The sequence below is a fragment of the Oreochromis aureus genome, linkage group 23 (assembly GCF_013358895.1).
Source record: "Oreochromis aureus strain Israel breed Guangdong linkage group 23, ZZ_aureus, whole genome shotgun sequence".
Taxonomy (NCBI): Eukaryota; Metazoa; Chordata; class Actinopteri; order Cichliformes; family Cichlidae; genus Oreochromis; species Oreochromis aureus.
Window position 1 is genome coordinate 24564280 of NC_052963.1, and position 18442 is coordinate 24582721.

The following is an 18442-nucleotide window of genomic DNA, read 5'->3' on the forward strand; positions in this document are numbered from 1 at the left end:
TGTGATTAAAGTTAAGCTTCATAACATGTTACTCACAGTTACATTAAGAGGGGACGGCAATAAAAACTCCGGACCTGTGACATCATCACGTACGCAGGTGTTCCAATTGTACATATCGCGAGTCCGTGCTCGCGTTCTTGGCGGGTACGTACTCACCGAGAACGCGAGTACTTACTCGCGTACTTGGGCATTGATAAACGGCCAACATGTCCTGAAGTTCTCCAGAGGCCTGGTAATGAACTAATCATGTGATTCAGGTGTGTTGACCCAGGGTGAGAGCTAAAACCTGCAGGGACACCAGCCCTAGTGGACTGTGATTGGGGACCCCTGGTTTAGATGATCAGTCAGTCTGATGGATTCGGGTCCATCTGCTTCTTTGATGTTTCAGCGTCTGAGACATTTTCTTGTCTTGTCACTGCTTCTTCCTGTTTGCTCCACCTGTGTGGGCGTGGTCCTCAGAGCGTCCTCTCGTCTGTAATGAAAATGTTGCTTCTTTTATTTTTTCTCAAAAGAAAAAATAAGCCCTGGCTGAACACGAGCAGTGATCAGGTCCACTAAGACACATCCACGCACTGCTGAGCCACCGCCTCTCAGAGGCGGAGCAATATGTGAAAGACGAGAGCTTCAGAGTCAGAGACCGGAAGTGAAACTTACAGTGAGAACAGCAAAGTTTGTTTGTTTGTCTTCACAGGAGCGTCAAACTGAGCTCTTCCAGCCTTTCTGAGCAGCACAGCACAGGTTCTTCCAACACTGGTGAGTACAGATAATCACGATCACACTGTTTTAAAATCCACATGTTGATCCTCCTCTTTGTAACCTGGAAACACGGTGCAGTTCACCTGTGGGAGGGGTAGGGAGTATTTCCACACATATCTCTACATGTCTCCCTCTTTGTTAAATTATTTTTATAAAAATATGAAAATTCATCCTCATCTTATTTTTAGCACAGTGCAAAGAATAAAATCATAAACTTTCACTTTCAGCAGTCCTGATCTGCGACAGCAGAAATGACGCTGTTTGTGGGGACGATTTGGAGCTGTGGAATCATTTTTATGTCAAAAGTCACGCAAAAAAACGTAATCACGAGCAAATAATTTCATGTCACATGTGCAGGTATTTATTGTCACACATGTCAATAAATTCTTCGTGCGTAATGACGCTTTTATGCTCACTGTTCACCGCCTGTCCTACAGCCTCATGTGATGAAATCAATGTCATATGGTGTGAGCCATGGACGTGATTAAAAATATCAGTTCAGTTTCAGTTTTGTTTGTCACATAGTAAGTTAGCACAGGGTCAACATTGCTATGAAATGTAATACAGTAAAAAATAGTAACCCCCCCCAAATATTTATAAAATATAGCGAAAAATATATTAAAAAAATGTTAACTGACTAAATATATGTGTGTGTGTGTGTGTGTGTGTGTGTGTGCACACACTTGTATAATTATAGAAATTTTAAATAGAAATGTGACCGTTGACGTGTGTGTGTAGTTTGTACAGTATTGCACGGAGTAAGGGTTTTTATTTTTATTAAAAATGAAGTAATAAGTGCAGAGTGTAGTATGTCCCTGTGAAACTGTAGGACAGCTTCTGTGTGCATCCTGTGTAGTGGAGTGTGTGTGTTTAAGTGTTGTGGTTGAGGTGTTGAATGGCTTGGTGGTTAAAACTGTTTTTAAGTCTTGTAGTCTGAGCAGGCAGACTCCTGTAACGTCTGCCAGATGGTAACAAGGAGAACAGCTGATGAAGCTGTGTGCTGTGAGCTGTAGTCGATGAAGAGCATTCTTGCATATGTATTCCCTTTTTCCAGGTAAGTGAGCCAGTGTGCATTGTCAGGGCGATGGCATCCTCTGTGGCTCTGTATGTTCGATTGGCGAACTGAAGAGGTTCCAGAATGTCTGGGAGGGAGGAGCAGATGTGACCTTTGGCCAGCCGCTCGAGGCACTTCATGATGACAGATGTCAGTGCAACAGGACGGTAGTCATTCAGACAGGAGACCACTGATTTCTTAGGAACAGGAATGATGGTGGGTGTTTTGAGGGATGTGGGGGCCACTGACTGGCTCAGGGAGAGGTTGAAGATATTGGTGAACACCCCTGTGTTCCCGCTATTTTACAAAGTAACATGAAAGTAATGTAACACGCACAAACATTTGACCCACAGCATGCAATTTGCATGAAAGTAATTTTTTTATTGTTGCTTAGCAACGGTCGTGACTCTGAAAATGGAGCAAATGAGAATCGATAATGGAATCGGAATTGCTAAATTCTTATCAGTTGTCATCACTAGAAATATCGTTACCTCTGGTTTCTACTTTTTCTCCTTCAGTATCAGTGCAGATGTGTTGGTATTGTCTGAGTGGTGGCACCTTTCATTCTGAACTGTTTAGAGCAGTTCAGTCTGAAATCTGAACTTTTGGGCTCAAAGGGATTACTTTCACATACCCTGACCCTAGATCTATCACAGAAAAGAAGGAACAGCCAAGTAGAGCCACTTTTATTAGAATTAAAACTGAATTTAAAATAAAATCATTTTCTTTTCTTTCTCACTCAGAGTGCAGACATGTCTGCTGCCAGCTGTCTTCTATCTGAAGATCGGTTTCTGTGCTCCATCTGTCTGGATGTCTTCACTGATCCAGTCTCCACACCGTGTGGACACAACTTCTGCAAAAACTGCATCAGTCAACACTGGGATATCAGTGAGAGGTGTCAGTGTCCTGTGTGTAAAAAGGACTTTCAGACCAGACCTGAGCTGCACATCAACACTTTCATCTCTGACATGGTTTCTCAGTTCAGACATGAAACTCAGCAGAAAGTCAGCAGCAGCAGCTCAGAGCAACAAGCTGCCAAACCAGGAGAAGTTCCCTGTGACATCTGCACTGGAACCAAACTGAAGGCCCTGAAGTCCTGCCTGGTGTGTCTGGCCTCCTACTGTCACACTCACCTGCAGCCTCATCTGACAGCTTCACGTCTGAAAAGACATCAGCTGATTGATCCTGAGGAGAACCTGGAAAGCAGGATGTGTATGAAGCACAATAAACCTCTGGAGCTGTTCTGTAAGACCGATCAGACATGTGTCTGCATGCTCTGCTCTGTTATAGACCACAAGACTCATGAGTTTGTTCCTCTGAGAGAAGAATATGAAGGACCGAAGTCAGAACTGGTCAAGACTGAGGCTGAAATTCAACAGATGATCCAGAAGACACGACAGAAGATTCAGGAGATCAAAGAGTCAGTGAAGATGAGTAAAGATGCTGCAGACAGAGAGAAAGCAGAAGGTGTTCAGGTCTTCACTGCTCTGAAGGAGTCTGTTGACAGACGCCTGAATGAGCTCATAAAGGATATTGAAGACAAACAGGAAACAACAGAGAAACAGGCTGAAGGTTTCATCAAAGATCTGGAACAGGAAATCTCTGAGCTGATGAAGAGAAGCTCTGAGGTGGAGCAGCTCTCACGCTCTAAAGATCACCTCCACCTCCTCCAAAGCTTCTCATCCCTGAAAGCTGCTCCAACCACCAAGGACTGGACAGAGGTCAGTATCCATCCACCATCATATGAGGGGACTGTGGTGAGAGCTGTGGATCAGCTGAAGGAGACACTCAGTAAAGACATGAAGAAGCTGTTTGAGGCTGAGCTGAAGAGGGTCCAGCAGTATGCAGTGGATGTGACTCTTGATCCTGATACAGCACATCCTTATCTCATCTTGTCTGATGATGGAAAACAAGTACACTGTGGTGAAGAGGAGAATGATCTTCCAGACAACCCAGAGAGATTTTCTGAAATTCCCATTGTTTTAGGAAAGCAGAGTTTCTCTTCAGGCAGATTTTATTTTGAGGTTCAGGTTAACGACAAGACCAACTGTTCCTTAGGAGTGGCCAACGAGTCAGTCAACAGGAAGGAAGAAATCACACCGAGTCCTGAAAAAGGTTACTGGAGTGTAGGAGTATATGAAAACATTTGTGTAGCTCTTGAGGATCTTCCAGTCTGTCTTCCTCTTCAGTCTTATCCTGAGAAGGTGGGGGTGTTTGTGGATTATGAGGAGGGTCTCGTCTCCTTTCATAATGTTGATGATGCAGCTCTTATCTACTCCTTTACTGGCTGCACCTTCACTGAGAAACTCTACCCATTCTTCAGTCCCGAAGTTAATGATCATCTGATCATCTGTCCTGTCAATCTGTCAATTTGATCTTTTTCTATATGGACATTTCATAAATTACAGGTTAATCTCAACATTTCTCTTCCAGGTTGCTCTGAAAAAGTTTTTGGGCCATGAAAATGCACTAGTTTTTCTATTTTTAAAAAAAATAAAAGAGCTGTTGTTAGAACACCAGCAGTGATCAGCTTTACTGAGACACATTCATGGTAAAAATGCACTACTTATCCATGTTAACACTTTATAATATGGCCGGTGAGTAAGGGTTTAATTCCTCTACAGGTTTTTTTTTTCTTTTTTAGCTGAAATTACAATCTGATTATATTGACTTCAAAATAGTTAGAAGTCAAGTGTTAGAAACACTGCTTATGAAATGTATTAATTTAAAACACTATATTTGATGATTCATGGTTAATAACAATAATTATATTTGCACATACTGGTGGATTATCCATTGCAGAAAAATAAAATGTTGTTGTTAATCCATTAATTCAGTGCAGTTGTGGCAGAAACCTTACACTGCATGGTGGTCTGATGAATTTGTTAGGCACTCTACACTAGAAAGTAGGTTTAATAACAAACATAATACATTTTACAGGAAAGGAAACACAAATTAGACTGTCAGTCAAGGTTAAGTAGAGCATAGTTTTCAGGTGTTTTAGTGGGAAAAAAAACTAAAGGAGACATTCATGGTCTTTCTTCTGTTATAATTTTGACTCTCAAAATTCTGAGAGTCAAATTTTGTAACATAAGAGGAGAGTTGAGCACTGTACCATTCATGATTGACACCAACAGAGCATAACAAAAATATAACAACACAATAAACAACCCAGCCTGTTAGCCTTACCCACCGCCTTTCAGAGGTGGAGCAACACCTGAAAGAGGAGGGCTTCGGTGTCAGAGGCGAGACCTGAAACTTAAAATGAGAGCTGCAGCTCAGCAGATCTGTTTCTCTACAAAGGAATCTTAAACTGAGCTCATCCAGCCTTTCTCAACAGGGGTTACCACCACGACAGGCACCAACCACCTTGCGGCCACAGCTCAGTACACAAGCCTCAGCAGTGGAGGTGCTGAACATGGTCCATTTGGACACTATGTTCCCATTTTAGCAGCGATCCCCAACCCCTGGGCCATGGACCGGTACTGGACCGCGAGAGTTGAAGCTCTGGTGTGAAATTTAGGGTTTTCAGGGTTTTTATCATTAACTTGGTTTCTCTGAGTCTTTTCCCGTGTTGTAGTTGTGTGTCTTATTTTGACAGAAATATTTACGCCTTACCAATAGCTACCAGAGAGCATTAAGGAGCAGAGACTCAGATGAGAGACAAGGGAAGACTGAGACAATATATTCACAGAGGTGTGATAAAGAAAGCAGAAACACAAGGTAATTTTACACTGTTGCGTTTTATATTTAAATGGAGCAATGGAACCACTGTTGGGGGATGCTCAGAGGAAGAAAAGAGCTGCTGGCACAAAGAAATGTCATGGTCCCAAGTCTTCAACATTTCAGTTCTGTTTATTATTAAGATTTTTTTCGTTTATTTTATTGTATTTTTTCTTGTAATTTTGAGTTTGTATGCTAGTTTGTATTAATTTTGTTTTCCATGATCTAATTCCCAGTTTTGGTTGTCTTCTTTTGTTATTTGTAATTAGAGTTATTGTTTATACTTGATCCCCTGGATTTCAGTTTTCCTGCCATCCTGTTTTCCCCATGGCTGTAAAGTCTGTGTTTCTGTTGTTCCCATGTTTGATTCTTTCCTGTTTTATTTTGATAGTCTCTTGTCTTGTGTGCATTGCATTTAGCTTTGTTTCCCCTGTCTTTAATTAATTATCTTTCATTTCAGCCGTGTGCTTTGATGATTCTCAATTCAATTCAGTTCAGTTTTATTTATATAGCACCAAATCCCAACCACACAAACTAAACATATGATGTAAGTGATGTTCTTGTAAGTGACAGATATACCAGGGAGGTTGAAGTGAGACAACACACACAGTTCAGTTATAGTCAATTCAGTTCAGCTTTATTTGTACAGGTTCCAAATCACAACAACAGTTGCCTCAAGGTGCTTTATATTGTAAGGTAGACCCTACAATAATACATACTCAGAAAAAACCCAACAGTCATATGACCCCCTATGAACAAGCACTTTGGCGACAGTGGGAAGGAAAAACTCCCTTTTAACAGGAAGAAACCTCCAGCAGAACCAGGCTCAGGGAGGGGCGGGGCCATCTGCTGCGACCGGCTGGGGGGAGAGAAGGAAAACAGGATAAAGACATGCTGTGGAAGAGAGACAGAGATTATTAACAATTGTGATTCAGCAGAGAGGTCTATTAACACATAGTGAGTGTTAAAGGTGACTGAAAAGGAAATAATGGATCATCGAAATCCGCCAGCAGTCTACACCTGTTGTAACTAAGGGAGGATTCAGGGTCACCTGATCCAGACCTAACTATACGCTTTAGCAAAGATGAAAGTTTCAATTCTAATCTTAAAAGTAGAGATAGTAGCTGTGTTCTACTACGTGGGCCGGGTCCTTTGGCACCTCGTTTAGATCTTATCATAAAGATGAGCTCTAAACGAGGTGTATTCATGTAGAGATACAGACTCCACTCAGATTAATCTCTCAGTTCACTGTGTGGTAGAAATCTCTGAATGAGTTTATTTCTCCTGTTCCTGTCAGATATTCAGCAGACAGCTGAGGGTCTATACATCAGTGTGTAGTGTTTAATGTTTTAGATTTGACTGTGAATTTAAATCTTTGATTCATAGAAACTTTCTGTTCATGGGTGTCATTAAATCAAAAGTAGATGTTTCTGCTGTTGTTGTAATAATAAAGTCTGATTTCTCTTGTTAAGGTCTTTATAAAAACACATCTCTTTTGAGCATTAAAACATGAAGTGATCAGGGTAATATGCTATAATAAAGAGTTTAAAGACTTCATTTCCAGCTGTCTGCAGATGTTCTAGTTCACATCGAGAGGTGAACAGCCGTACTGTAAACCCTGAGCTCGTGGGAAAACGAGTCTGAGCTTCACAGCGGCCTCACAGTTACATTGTGATTTTTATACACACAGGTTTAAATGGTTTAAATTAAGCATAAAGCTCAGAGCGCCCTCTGCTGGATTTTCACTCAAAGTGATACATTTACATTTGGAGCTGTCATGTTAATGCAGGCTAATCATTAAATTGGGAAAATGGTGAATCAGTACAGCCTAAATGACCCTCAGGATGATGAAGCTGAGGGTTTGCTGGATTGAAGAAAACTGCAGAGCTCCTCATGGCTCCTAAAAACACAAATACACATAAAACAGGAAGTTTATCACCTGGTTTCCTGCAAGTGTGAGAAAAAAAATAACTCACAGAGTCACAGAGTTTTACCTCTGAGGGGTTAAAAGATATGTCAGAATAGTGAAGTCAAGCAGATTTGTTTTGCTGTATTGACTGGGATCAGCTGATCTGTGCTGCTGTTCTGGTATTCATTGTTTTGCTCTTTTCATGTCTTGAATTTAGTTACTGAGGTTCATTTTAACTTTTATGTTTGAGGCAAGTAGTAAAGTGTGACCTGTACAAGGACCATTACTGCCACTGAATAACTGGTAGCTGCTGACTGTGTGCCAAACATTTACTCAAGTTGAAGTCGAGCCGCTACTCACCTACACTTACACCAGAGACGCACTGCTATACCTCTGTTATGCTGGATGAATCCGTCAAGGCTATTAAAATACAGTTGTCTCATAGAAAACTATTTTTTTTAAAAAAGAGGGAAAAGAGGGAGCGATACAAGAGCGTTCCCCAGGCAAGGCAGTGGATCTCCACTGGTAAGCATGATACTCTGTAACACACTGTCACTCAGAAGAAAGTTGGAGGAGTTTGCACCTCCTTGAAAATATGTTTTGAATGCTGGATCTCTGTGATCAAATTGCAGGGTCTTTCTCTTGTGCGTGCAAAGAAAAAAAAAGTTGGGGGAAGAACTGAGAGGGGTGGCAGCTGCATGTTTGTGGGGGGCAGTTGGCACAGAAATGTCACGATCAGAGAAACTGATTTCTGAAGCACTGGGGAAATCCCAAAGACTCCGCCTGTGTTTTGTTTGTTGAAACCATCTCTGCTTTTAATGTGTTACAGCCTCATCTCCTTTTACAGAACCCAAGTCAGATGTCTGGTGCAGTTTGCCATGAAGGTGATGGAGGACTGAAGACCTCTCCATACAATCCATTCATGAGTGTCCTGTATTCATTGACTCACAGAGCTTTATTAGACCCTCATCTATCCTCCATCCTGAGTAGTAGCTCTTGCCTTCTGGCAGAAGAGACAGTCCCAAAATGCTGAAAAACATTAAAAATTAATTTGCCTGCATGTCAATCAGGGTTTGTAATGATCATTTTTAAAGTTATCTGTGCAATATGAGAATTGTGGAGTGTTTGTTGTTACTAAATTGACTGGTTATTAACAGATAGACGTCTGTTCTTTATCAATTTATTTATTTCTCTTTTATTCAAATGTTTAGATAAGCTAAGACAACTCTGTATTGTCATTGCACAGTCATACATAGTACAACAGTGCAATTCAATTGGTAAACAGTCCCACGCCGCACTATGTACAACACAACACGACACATCACAACACAACACGACACGACACGACACAACACAACACAACACAGTAACTTAAGTAATAAAATGAAGAATAAGTCTTTGTGTATTGCACATTGATTATTATTCCACCTTGTTATAAATATAAATATTATTTTTGTTATTGGTGTTACCCCTCAAAAAAGTTCAGGGAGGTAGCCAATAAGGTCAGCTGTTTGCTCTGATTAGAGCTGTAGCTCTGCCCTTTAGTTTGTTTGTCCACAACCTCAGCAGCCTGAACCTCCTGGCAGATGGCAGCAGCTTAAACACCCGGTGTCCTGGGTGTGTACAGTCTTGTAAGAAGTTGCGTGCCCTCTTGAGACAGCGAGTTCTGTAAAGGTTCGTCAGGGAGCTTTATTAACTCTTTGTGAAGGAAGCTTCACTGACAGCAACTGAGCCTACAGTAAATATTCCTAAAGGACAATAAAGTATCACTCAGTGTAAATGGTGGGCTTTTTTCCAGATTCAATGTTTGAATATACTTGAGTCGAGGCTTCATATCAAACAGCAGGTGATTCACTTTCTTTGATTCCATCATAAAAAATACTTTTGCTGTTTTTCCACACGTGAGCAACATAGTCTTTGTTTGTCTCTTTGTCTCTTTACTGTTTCAGCTGAAGGACCAAAACAAAGGTCTGAGTCCTGCTACTTCCTTTTTCCTGGTGCTCGCCACGTGTGTGGGTGTCTTGAGCGTTCTCCACATGGCGCTGCTTATCTGCCAGGATGCTCTGTGTGGCTTTGGTCTTCTCATATCTGGAGCATTAGTTACACAAAGGTGGACATTTAAAAATACAATTTCAGGTGTAATGTGTCACAATGGTCTGACTAACTTTGTGCTCTTCAACAGATGTTGTACAGATTAAGACAGAACAGCATTTCAGAAGTCAAACCAAACAGAAAATAGAAAACAGAAAAGCACAAAGATTTCCCTTTACCTTTTCCAAAAATCCTGCTCCATGTGACTGAAATGTAACACACATGCACGCAGGTCCATAAGTACCTGCAGGAACTACAGAAAGAGGCGGAGACTCAAGTTAGTCAGACTACATTTGAATGTATCCTGATAAATATTCATAGTAAAAGTTGCCGCTGAGTCGGCAGAAGGAAGAGGTGGAGCAGCATCTGAAAGAATCTAAAAGTGAAACTTAAAGCAAGTTTCTCTTCAAAAGTGCATCAAACTGTGCTCATCCAGCCTTTCTCAGCAGCACAGCAGAGCTTCTGTCCAACACTGGTAAGTACAGATATCTATGATCACACTGTTTTAAAGGGCAACTGTTGATCCTCCTCATTTTATAAACCTGTAAACGGGATGAGGGGAGACCCTGGTGTGACAAGACACTTCTCATTCATTAAGTTCCTCAGCACCGCCGATTCACAGTAAAAACTGTCATTAACCACTTAAAGGGGAATGATCTAGATTCAGAGCATGAGGAGACTCATAAAAATACTCTAGAAATATTCTTAATGAGTTGAAGACATCAGGATTACCTACAAAGGTCAGCGGTGCAACTTCTTCTTTCCAGATGTTGAACTTCAGCTCTGCACAGAGGCTGAAATGTAACAAACTTGTTTTGTTCTTCGGTTGTTGTTTCAAAAGGTTGAAATGAGAGTTGACTTAATAGCCGCACTGTGTTGGATTGAGACAAAGAAGGCAGATGGCTTGAACATGTATTGAGGCTGCAGTTTGGGGAGGGCCTCAGAGGGGACTGGTGGTGGCTCCCCTGGCCTGGCAGATCTTCGTGTACTAATGAGAGGTAAATGAACCGAAGAAGATTGGGAGGGGCATGGAAATAAGAACAAACATTTTTAGTGCAGGGGGATCATATACAGACAGAGAACAGGAAAAGGCACGTATGGAGGTGTGGTCCTGCGTCTGAAAATCAGATAAACGATAAATTCATCTCTACTAAAAATGCTATCATTCAGCCACAAATCCACTGTGGAAACATTTAGCTGTCACTTCTCTGGTTTTGGAAGTGAATTACATGGTTTGGATTTCAGTCTGCTCGCTTTTATTACTGTTTATTCAAGATTCAAGATTTTTATTTGCCATTTGCGCACAGGACCAGCAGTCCATGCACACTGGAATTCTTGTGCAGAGCTCTCCAGATCAAGTCACACTTTTTACAAGATAAAGACAAATCTACTAAAAAAGGAAAATAGAAATAAAGTAAGGAATAGAGCAATCATAGTATTTACTATATACAAAAACACTGTACAGAGAGGGTTGTAATACTGTTGTGAATATATTGCTCATTAGTCAGTGATTTTAACCAATCATACATTCAAAATGAGGTAAAGTAGTGCTGTGTTATTTTAAGTGTCCAGTGTTTTTTGTTTACCATCAGTCTGACTGTGGCGTGTTTAGTGTTGTGTGAGTATTTCAGTGTTTGTGTTTTGCCATAAGTCTGACAGTTGCGGGGAAGAAGCTGTTGAAAAATCTTGTTCTCTGTGTGATGATGCTGTCCGTAATGTTGTGTCTCAGTTTGTATGTGCAGTTTTTGTGTCTGAGCAGAGAGTGAGCTCGATGGTGGGAGTCCCTGATAATTCTCTCTGCTTTTTTTCGGCAGTGTTGTGTATACAGAAAGTCCATGGAAGGAAGTTTTGTCCCTATGATCCTCTCCTCAGATTTTATGACTCTTTGCAGAGCTTTCCTCTCTGTCTGTGTGGTGTTCCCATACCAGACAGTGATGCCTGCATTGAGGATGCTCTCAATCAGTCCACTTTAGGCCTGGGTGAGAGGGCGGTGGTTCATGCTGGCTTTCCTGAGCACCCTAATGAAATAAAGCCTTTGCTGGGCTTTTTTCACTGTTGCTGTGGTGTTGAGAGTCCAGCTCAGGTCTGATGTAACCTGCAGTCCCAGGAATCTGTGGCCCTTGGCCCTCTCCACCTCCGTCCCTTTGACGATAAGAGGCTGCAGGGGAGGGGGGTTCTTCCTGATGTCCAGTATTAATTCCTCGGTCTTGTCTGTGTTGATGATGGGGTCGTTTTCCTCACCATAGACAAGAACGTTGTCTACTAGAGTCCTCCTATTCTCACTACCTGTGGTCTGTCTGTCAGAAAGTCCAGAATCCAGTTACAGGTGGGAGTCGGGATGTTGAGGTCCGTCAGCTTCTTGATTATCTTGCCCGGGCAGATGGTGTTGAAAGCAGAGCTGTAGTCCAGGAAGAGCATCCTGACATATGTTGTGGTGTTGCAGAGTATGGTGCAGGGCAATTGCTGTTGCATCATCCACTGATCGATTGGGCTGGTATGCAAACTGGACGGGGTCAATAGTGTTCGGGACCATGTGATTAATGTGTGTGAGTGCCACTGGCCTGAAGTCGTTCAGGGCGGATGTGTCCGGTCTTTTGGGAACTGGTATAATGATGGAGGATTTAGAAATATGTGGGACTACTGCCTGGGATGGTGACAGGTTGAAGATGACAGTGTACACACAAGCTAGTTGTTCCCCGCAGGCCTTCAGTACTCTGGGAGGAACTCCATCGGGTCCCACAGCCTTGTGGGGGTTCACCTTTTTCACAGCTTTCAGGACCTGTGTGTGTGACACTCACAATGATGCACTGCAGTTCTCTGGGCAAATAAAAAGGCCTTAACCTTAGAGTCAGAAATTCCACATTTTCATAGCAAGGTTTTGAAATGATCATACAGTCAGTACACCATGATTGCTTGATGTTGGCGGCCATTCTTCCACTGCGGATCTTGCTGTTGTCCATAGTGCTTCATCCGCTCTGAAGACCGTGTAGCCCTCTGGTGTTATTGGCGTATCAGGTGTCCTCTCCCCCAGCCAGGTTTCACAGAAACACAGTATGGAGCACTCCTCAATGTCTTTTTGTGTGGAAATCCAAGCATGGAGTTTGTTCATGTTATTTTCCAAAGACTGCAAGCGCCGGAGACTTCGGTCTGCTCCTCCCCGTCTCCCGCGCCTCCACTTCGGTTTGTTGTCACGAGGAGAGTCCCCGGCTGTGTGTTTTGTTTTTTGGTTTCTAGTTCAATCCAGTTCAGTTTATGTATGTGTACATCCAGCACTAAAGGTGAGTTGAAGTTCAGTCCTGGCTGCAAGTCTGCATTTTGGGTCCAATCCTGCCTGCCACACACAGCTATTCATGATATAACCTTCTTTACCTGATACTGGGTGTCAAGTCAAACCAAGTTTAGGGGGTGTTGAGCGTGGAGTGAAAAGTTTGAAGAGCAGTTTGTAGTCTGAACTTTCGGCTCACAGGGATTACATACACTAACCTTATTATTTAAAAATGAACATTCACAAGGTCAACAATAGGAGATATGTGACAGAAAAAGTCCACTTTAAACATAATGAAAAGTGAATTTGAAATAAAATCATTTTCTTTTCTTTCTCACTCAGAGTGCAGACATGTCTGCTGCCAGCTGTCATCTATCGAATGATCAGTTTCTGTGCTCCATCTGTCTGAATGTCTTCACTGATCCAGTCTCCACACCATGTGGACACAACTTCTGCAAAAACTGCATCAGTCAACACTGGGATATTAGTGAGAGGTTTGAGTGTCCCATGTGTAAAAAGGTGTTCTACACAAAAACTGAGCTGCAAATCAACACTTTCATCTCTGAGATGGTTTCTCAGTTCAGATGTGAAGCTCAGCAGAAAGTCAACAGCAGCAGCTCAGAGCAACAAGCTGCCAAACCAGGAGAAGTTCCCTGTGACATCTGCACTGGAATCAAACTGAAGGCCCTGAAATCCTGCCTGGTGTGTCTGGCCTCCTACTGTCAGACTCACCTGGAGCCTCATCTGACAATGAAAGGTCTGAAAAGACATCAGCTGATTGACCCTGATGAGAACCTGGAAGGCAGGATGTGTATGAAGCATGATAAACCTCTGGAGCTGTTCTGTAAGACCGATCAGACATGTGTCTGCATGCTCTGCTCTGTTATAGACCACAAGACCCATGAGTTTGCTCCTCTGAGAGAAGAATATGAAGGAAAGAAGGCAGAACTGGGGAAGACTGAAGCTGAAATTCAACAAATGATCCAGAAGAGACGACTGAAGATTCGAAAGATCAAAAAGTCAGTGAAGATGAGTACAGCTGCTGCAGACAGAGAGAAAGCAAAAGGTGTTCGGGTCTTCACTGCTCTGAGGAAGACTCTCAGGAGACGTATGAACGAGCTCATAAAGGAGATGGAAGACAAACAGGAAACAACAGAGAAACAGGATGAAGGTTTCATCAAAGATCTGGAACAGGAAATCTCTGAGCTGATGAAGAGAAGCTCTGAGGTGGAGCAGCTCTCACACTCTAAAGATCACCTCCACCTCCTCCAAAGATTCTCATCCCTGAAAGCTGATCTAGCCACCAAAGACTGGACAAAGGTCAGTATCCATCCACCATCATATGAGGGAACTGTGGTGAGAGCTGTGGATCAGCTGAAGGAGACACTCGGTAAAGACATGAAGAAGCTGTTTGAGGCTGAGCTGAAGAGGGTCCAGCAGTATGCAGTGGATGTGACTCTTGATCCTGATACAGCACATCCTAATCTCATCCTGTCTCGTAATGGAAAACAAGTACATTGTGGTGATAGAAGGAAGAAACGTCCAGGCAACCCAGAGAGATTTCTTGTGTTTCTTTGTGTTTTAGGAAAGCAGAGTTTCTCTTCAGGCAGATTTTTCTTTAAGGTTCAGGTTAAAGAAAAGACCAGATGGATATTAGGAGTGGTCAAAGAGTCAGTCAACAGGAAGAAAAAAATCACACCGAGTCCTGAGAAAGGTTACTGGACTGTATCAGTATATGAAAACATTTGTGTTGCTCTTGAGGATCCTGAAGTCCGTCTCCCGCTTCAGTCTGGTTTTGAGAAAGTGGGGGTGTTTGTGGATTATGAGGAAGGTCTGGTCTCCTTTTATGATGTAGATCATGCAGCTCTTATCTACTCCTTTACTGGCTGCTCCTTCACTGGGAAACTCTACCCATTCTTCTGTTCCGGTGTTAATGATGATGATGATAACTCTGCACGTCTGATCATCTGTCCTGTCAATCAGTCAGTCCGATCTTTTTCCATGAGGAAATTTGAATAATTAGAGATTCATCTCAACATTTAAGCCAACACAAAGAAGAATGGTTGCCTTAAATGGTTAGATGTTGCAGAACAAGCTAATAAGCTGACCTTTATTTTATTGTTTTGTTAAACTGCTTACACTGTTTACCCAAGAAGTCCAATCTGACAAAGAATAAACTCTCCTTTTCTCTTCTTTCAGTGTTTAAAGACAAATATACTGATCGGTCATTTTTGCTTAAATCACTTGCACTACTTAGAAACGTGCAGACATAAGATTAAAGGAATGTGAGGGGCCAGATGTAGTTAACTGGCACCTGATATCAGTCATGACCACTTCTTAGCTCAGTTCCTGCAATACAAGCAGTTTTTCCCCAGCAGTTTTAACCAGTCAAATAGATGGTCATTCTCAAATAAAAATTTGTGAAGTGCTAAGAGACGTTTCTCTCTTTTCGGTAGTTGGCCGCAGCTGATTGCTCACAGACTGTGGCTTCCATGTACATGTTCATATCTGATCACCCAATGCTTTAATAAATAATAATTATAAACAAAGTGTTTTGTCTGGTGATTCCTCAAGGTGGAGAAACGAACACAAAAACAAAACATACTGTTGTTTTATTAACGTGTACTGTCACGTCTGATGATACTTTCTTATTTCTGCTATTTAAATAGTTAAAAATGAACGCGGACCTGATTCAAAATAACCAGTAAGTCTTTTCCTTCTCTGGCATCTCTTACTCTAACATAACATGAAGATGGTAATCATCAGAATAAATCAACCCATAATTTATCAGACTGACTTTGAGTGTGTTCACATGAACAAAGTTTTTATTGAGTTAAATTCAGGTGCTACTGAAATGTGAATTCAAGGAGGCGTAGATGGAGGTTTAATATCAGGTCACAAAGGTAGAGGCTCAGATGCTGTTTTAGATAAGATAAGATAAGATAAGATAAGATAAGATAAGATAAGATAAGATAAGATAAGATAAGATAAGATAAGATAAGATAAGATAAGATAAGATAAGATAAGATAAGATAAGATAAGATAAGATAAGATAAGATAAGATAAGATAAGATAAGATAAGATAAGATAACTTTATTAGTCCCACGAGGGGAAATTTCATAACCTGGCATATGCCCTCTTAGCACCTTACCAGCATCAGGTACTTTCCTCGAGGGGGGGGATGGGGGAGCTGGCGACACAGAACAACGGTTAAAGGCTTGCTGTTGCCAGCCTGTTAAGCAGGAGTGCATGTTTGTGGGGGACCGTTGGTACAGAAATGATACCATCAGAGAAACTGACTTCTGAAACACTGGGGAAATCCCAAAGACTCCACCCATATTTTGTATGTTGATTTTAGCTCTGCTTTTAATGTGTTACAGCATCATCTCCTTTTACAGAACCCAAGTCAGATGTCCGTCTCTCCACTTATTATTAAATGCTTTTAATTCTCTTTAACTGACAGAACAGAATTTTAGGGTGAAAAACATGCGCTCCATCAGCACTGGTGTACCTTATGGCTGTGTTAGCTCACTAGTCCTGTTTACTCTTTATAATCTTTATATTTAAGTGTACACTTCTTCCCACTCCTTGTAAATAAGTAACTGAATCAGAAAAGGTGAAGCAATATTGAAATGCATTTTTCTTTCTTTTGTATAGCATTTTTGTTTTCTTTTCTTTGCTCATTTAACTTCTGTAGATTGTTTACATGATTGAAATAAAAATTAACAAACAAATGATTGTAACCCAAATAACTTTATTTTCAGATGTTCTGATGACAAACTTAGCCTGCTATACGAGAACACAGATCTCTCAGTGCACTTCACTGAGGTAAACATGAGAATTTTGGAGTGTTTGTGGTTACTACTGTCACAGCGCCGTGCACCGGTGTGTTTGAAGAGTGGATCCGAGTGCAGACACAGGCGAGGAGACAGAATCAAACTTGAACCAAAGGCGAGCCTTTATTTTGGGGGCAGATACTCAAAACATGAAACAAGGCAGAATAAAGGAAAACCAAAACATATACTGGGAAAACTAAATTGTGGTAACTATGAGTAAACTGAGAAAACTATGACTTCAACTAAGATAACTACTAATGATACCTGTGACGAGACATGGAGAGAGGTAACACAGACAACCTGACAAAGACTCAATTCAATTCAATTCAATTCAATTCAATTTTATTTATATAGCGCCAAATCACAACAAAAGTCGCCTCAAGGCGCTTTATATTGTACAGTAGATAGCACAATAATAAATAGACTGAATGAAAACACACAAACTAAATACACAAAGGACGTGATCAGGGGAATGGAAACACATGGGGAAACAGCTGGCAAAAATGAACATCATGATGCCAGCACACTAAGCATGATGAACATAGAATCAAGACTTTCAAAATAACACAGGAAACATGACGAGACGCAGACATGACACGAACTTAATAACATGAACCACGCAGTAAAGAAACACATGAGGGGCGAGGGGAACTTAAACATGGGAAGGAAGACACAAGGGGAATCTGCTAATAAACTATAACAAGACAACCTAGGCAAAATAGAAATGAGCTTGGAATACTGATTGAGACTGAATGAATATCAAAACATAAGAAAACTTAAAAACACTGGGTTGCACGACCCAGGACCGTGACAACTAAATTGACTGTTTTGTGACTGTTGTTTATAAAATGATTTATTTTGCTTTTCTTTTAATGTTTATTAACTCTTTGTTGTGGGATTTTTTTTTTCCAGATTCAATGTTTGAATATACTTGAGTCGAGGCTTCATATCAAACAGCAGGCGACTCACTTTGTTTGATTCCATCATAAAAAATTGTTTTGCTGTTTTTCCATAAGTGTGCAAGATAGCCTTTGTTTGTCTCATCACTGTTTCAGCTGCTTTTGAACACTTTTAATGATGTTCTGACACTCTGAAGGACCAAAACAGATCTGAGTCCTGCTACTTCCTTTTTCCTGGTGCTCGCCACGTGTGTGGGTGTCTTGAGCGTTCTCCACATGGCGGTGCTTATCTGCCAGGATGCTCTGTGTGGCTTTGGTCTTCTCATATCTGGAGCATTAGTTACACAAAGGTGGACATTTAAAAATACAATTTCAGGTGTAATGTGTCACAATGGTCTGACTAACTTTGTGCTCTTCAACAGATGTTGTACAGATTTGGGGAAATAAAAAATGCAGCTTTAGACAGAACAGCATTTCAGAAGTCAAACCAAACAGAAAATATTAGCACAAAGATTTCCCTTTAACTTTTCCAAAAGTCCTGCTCCATGTGACTGAAATGTAACACACATGCACGCAGGTCCATAAGTACCTGCAGGAACTGCAGAGAGAGACTCAACTTAGTCAGACTACATTTGAATGTATCCTGATGAATATTCATAGTAAAAGTTGCCGCTGAGCCGGCAGAAGGAAGAGGTGGAGCAGCATCTGAAAGAATCTAAAAGTGAAACTTAAAGCGAGTTTCTCTTCAAAAGTGCATCAAACTGTGCTCATCCAGCCTTTCTCAGCAGCACAGCAGAGCTTCTGTCCAACACTGGTAAGTACAGATGTCCATGATCACACTGTTTTAAAGGGCAACTGTTGATCCTCCTCATTTTATAAACCTGTAAACGTGATGCGATGTGTCAGGGT

At 41.4% G+C, this 18442-nt stretch overlaps 2 protein-coding genes across 4 annotated transcripts; both read left to right on the forward strand.

The window, feature by feature from the left end:
* The first annotated feature begins 278 nt into the window (after positions 1-278).
* LOC120436011 (E3 ubiquitin-protein ligase TRIM39-like) lies at positions 279-5992 on the forward strand. 3 transcript variants are annotated; one of them, XM_039606248.1, is made up of 3 exons: positions 279-753; positions 1811-2026; positions 2554-5992. In XM_039606248.1, the coding sequence occupies exons 2-3, from the start codon at positions 2021-2023 to the stop codon at positions 4183-4185; spliced, it is 1638 nt and encodes a 545-aa protein (XP_039462182.1). In that variant the 5' UTR covers positions 279-753; positions 1811-2020; the 3' UTR covers positions 4186-5992. The 3 variants fall into 3 exon arrangements, with proteins under 3 accessions (XP_039462182.1, XP_039462181.1, XP_039462183.1); XM_039606247.1 differs by having other exon boundaries at positions 1811-1960; XM_039606249.1 differs by lacking the exon at positions 1811-2026 and having other exon boundaries at positions 280-753.
* Positions 5993-9965: 3973 nt separating this feature from the next.
* On the forward strand, positions 9966-14817 carry LOC116320501 (E3 ubiquitin-protein ligase TRIM21-like). Its single transcript, XM_039607035.1, has 2 exons — positions 9966-10008; positions 13141-14817. Exon 2 carries the CDS (start codon positions 13150-13152, stop codon positions 14815-14817), a length of 1668 nt encoding a protein of 555 aa, XP_039462969.1. The 5' UTR covers positions 9966-10008; positions 13141-13149.
* The last annotated feature ends 3625 nt before the right edge of the window (positions 14818-18442 follow it).

Coding starts and splice junctions, on each gene's coding strand:
- LOC116320501 (XM_039607035.1), top strand. CDS start 13,150: ATGTCTGCTGCCAGCTGTCATCTATCGAATGATCAGTTTCTGTGCTCC.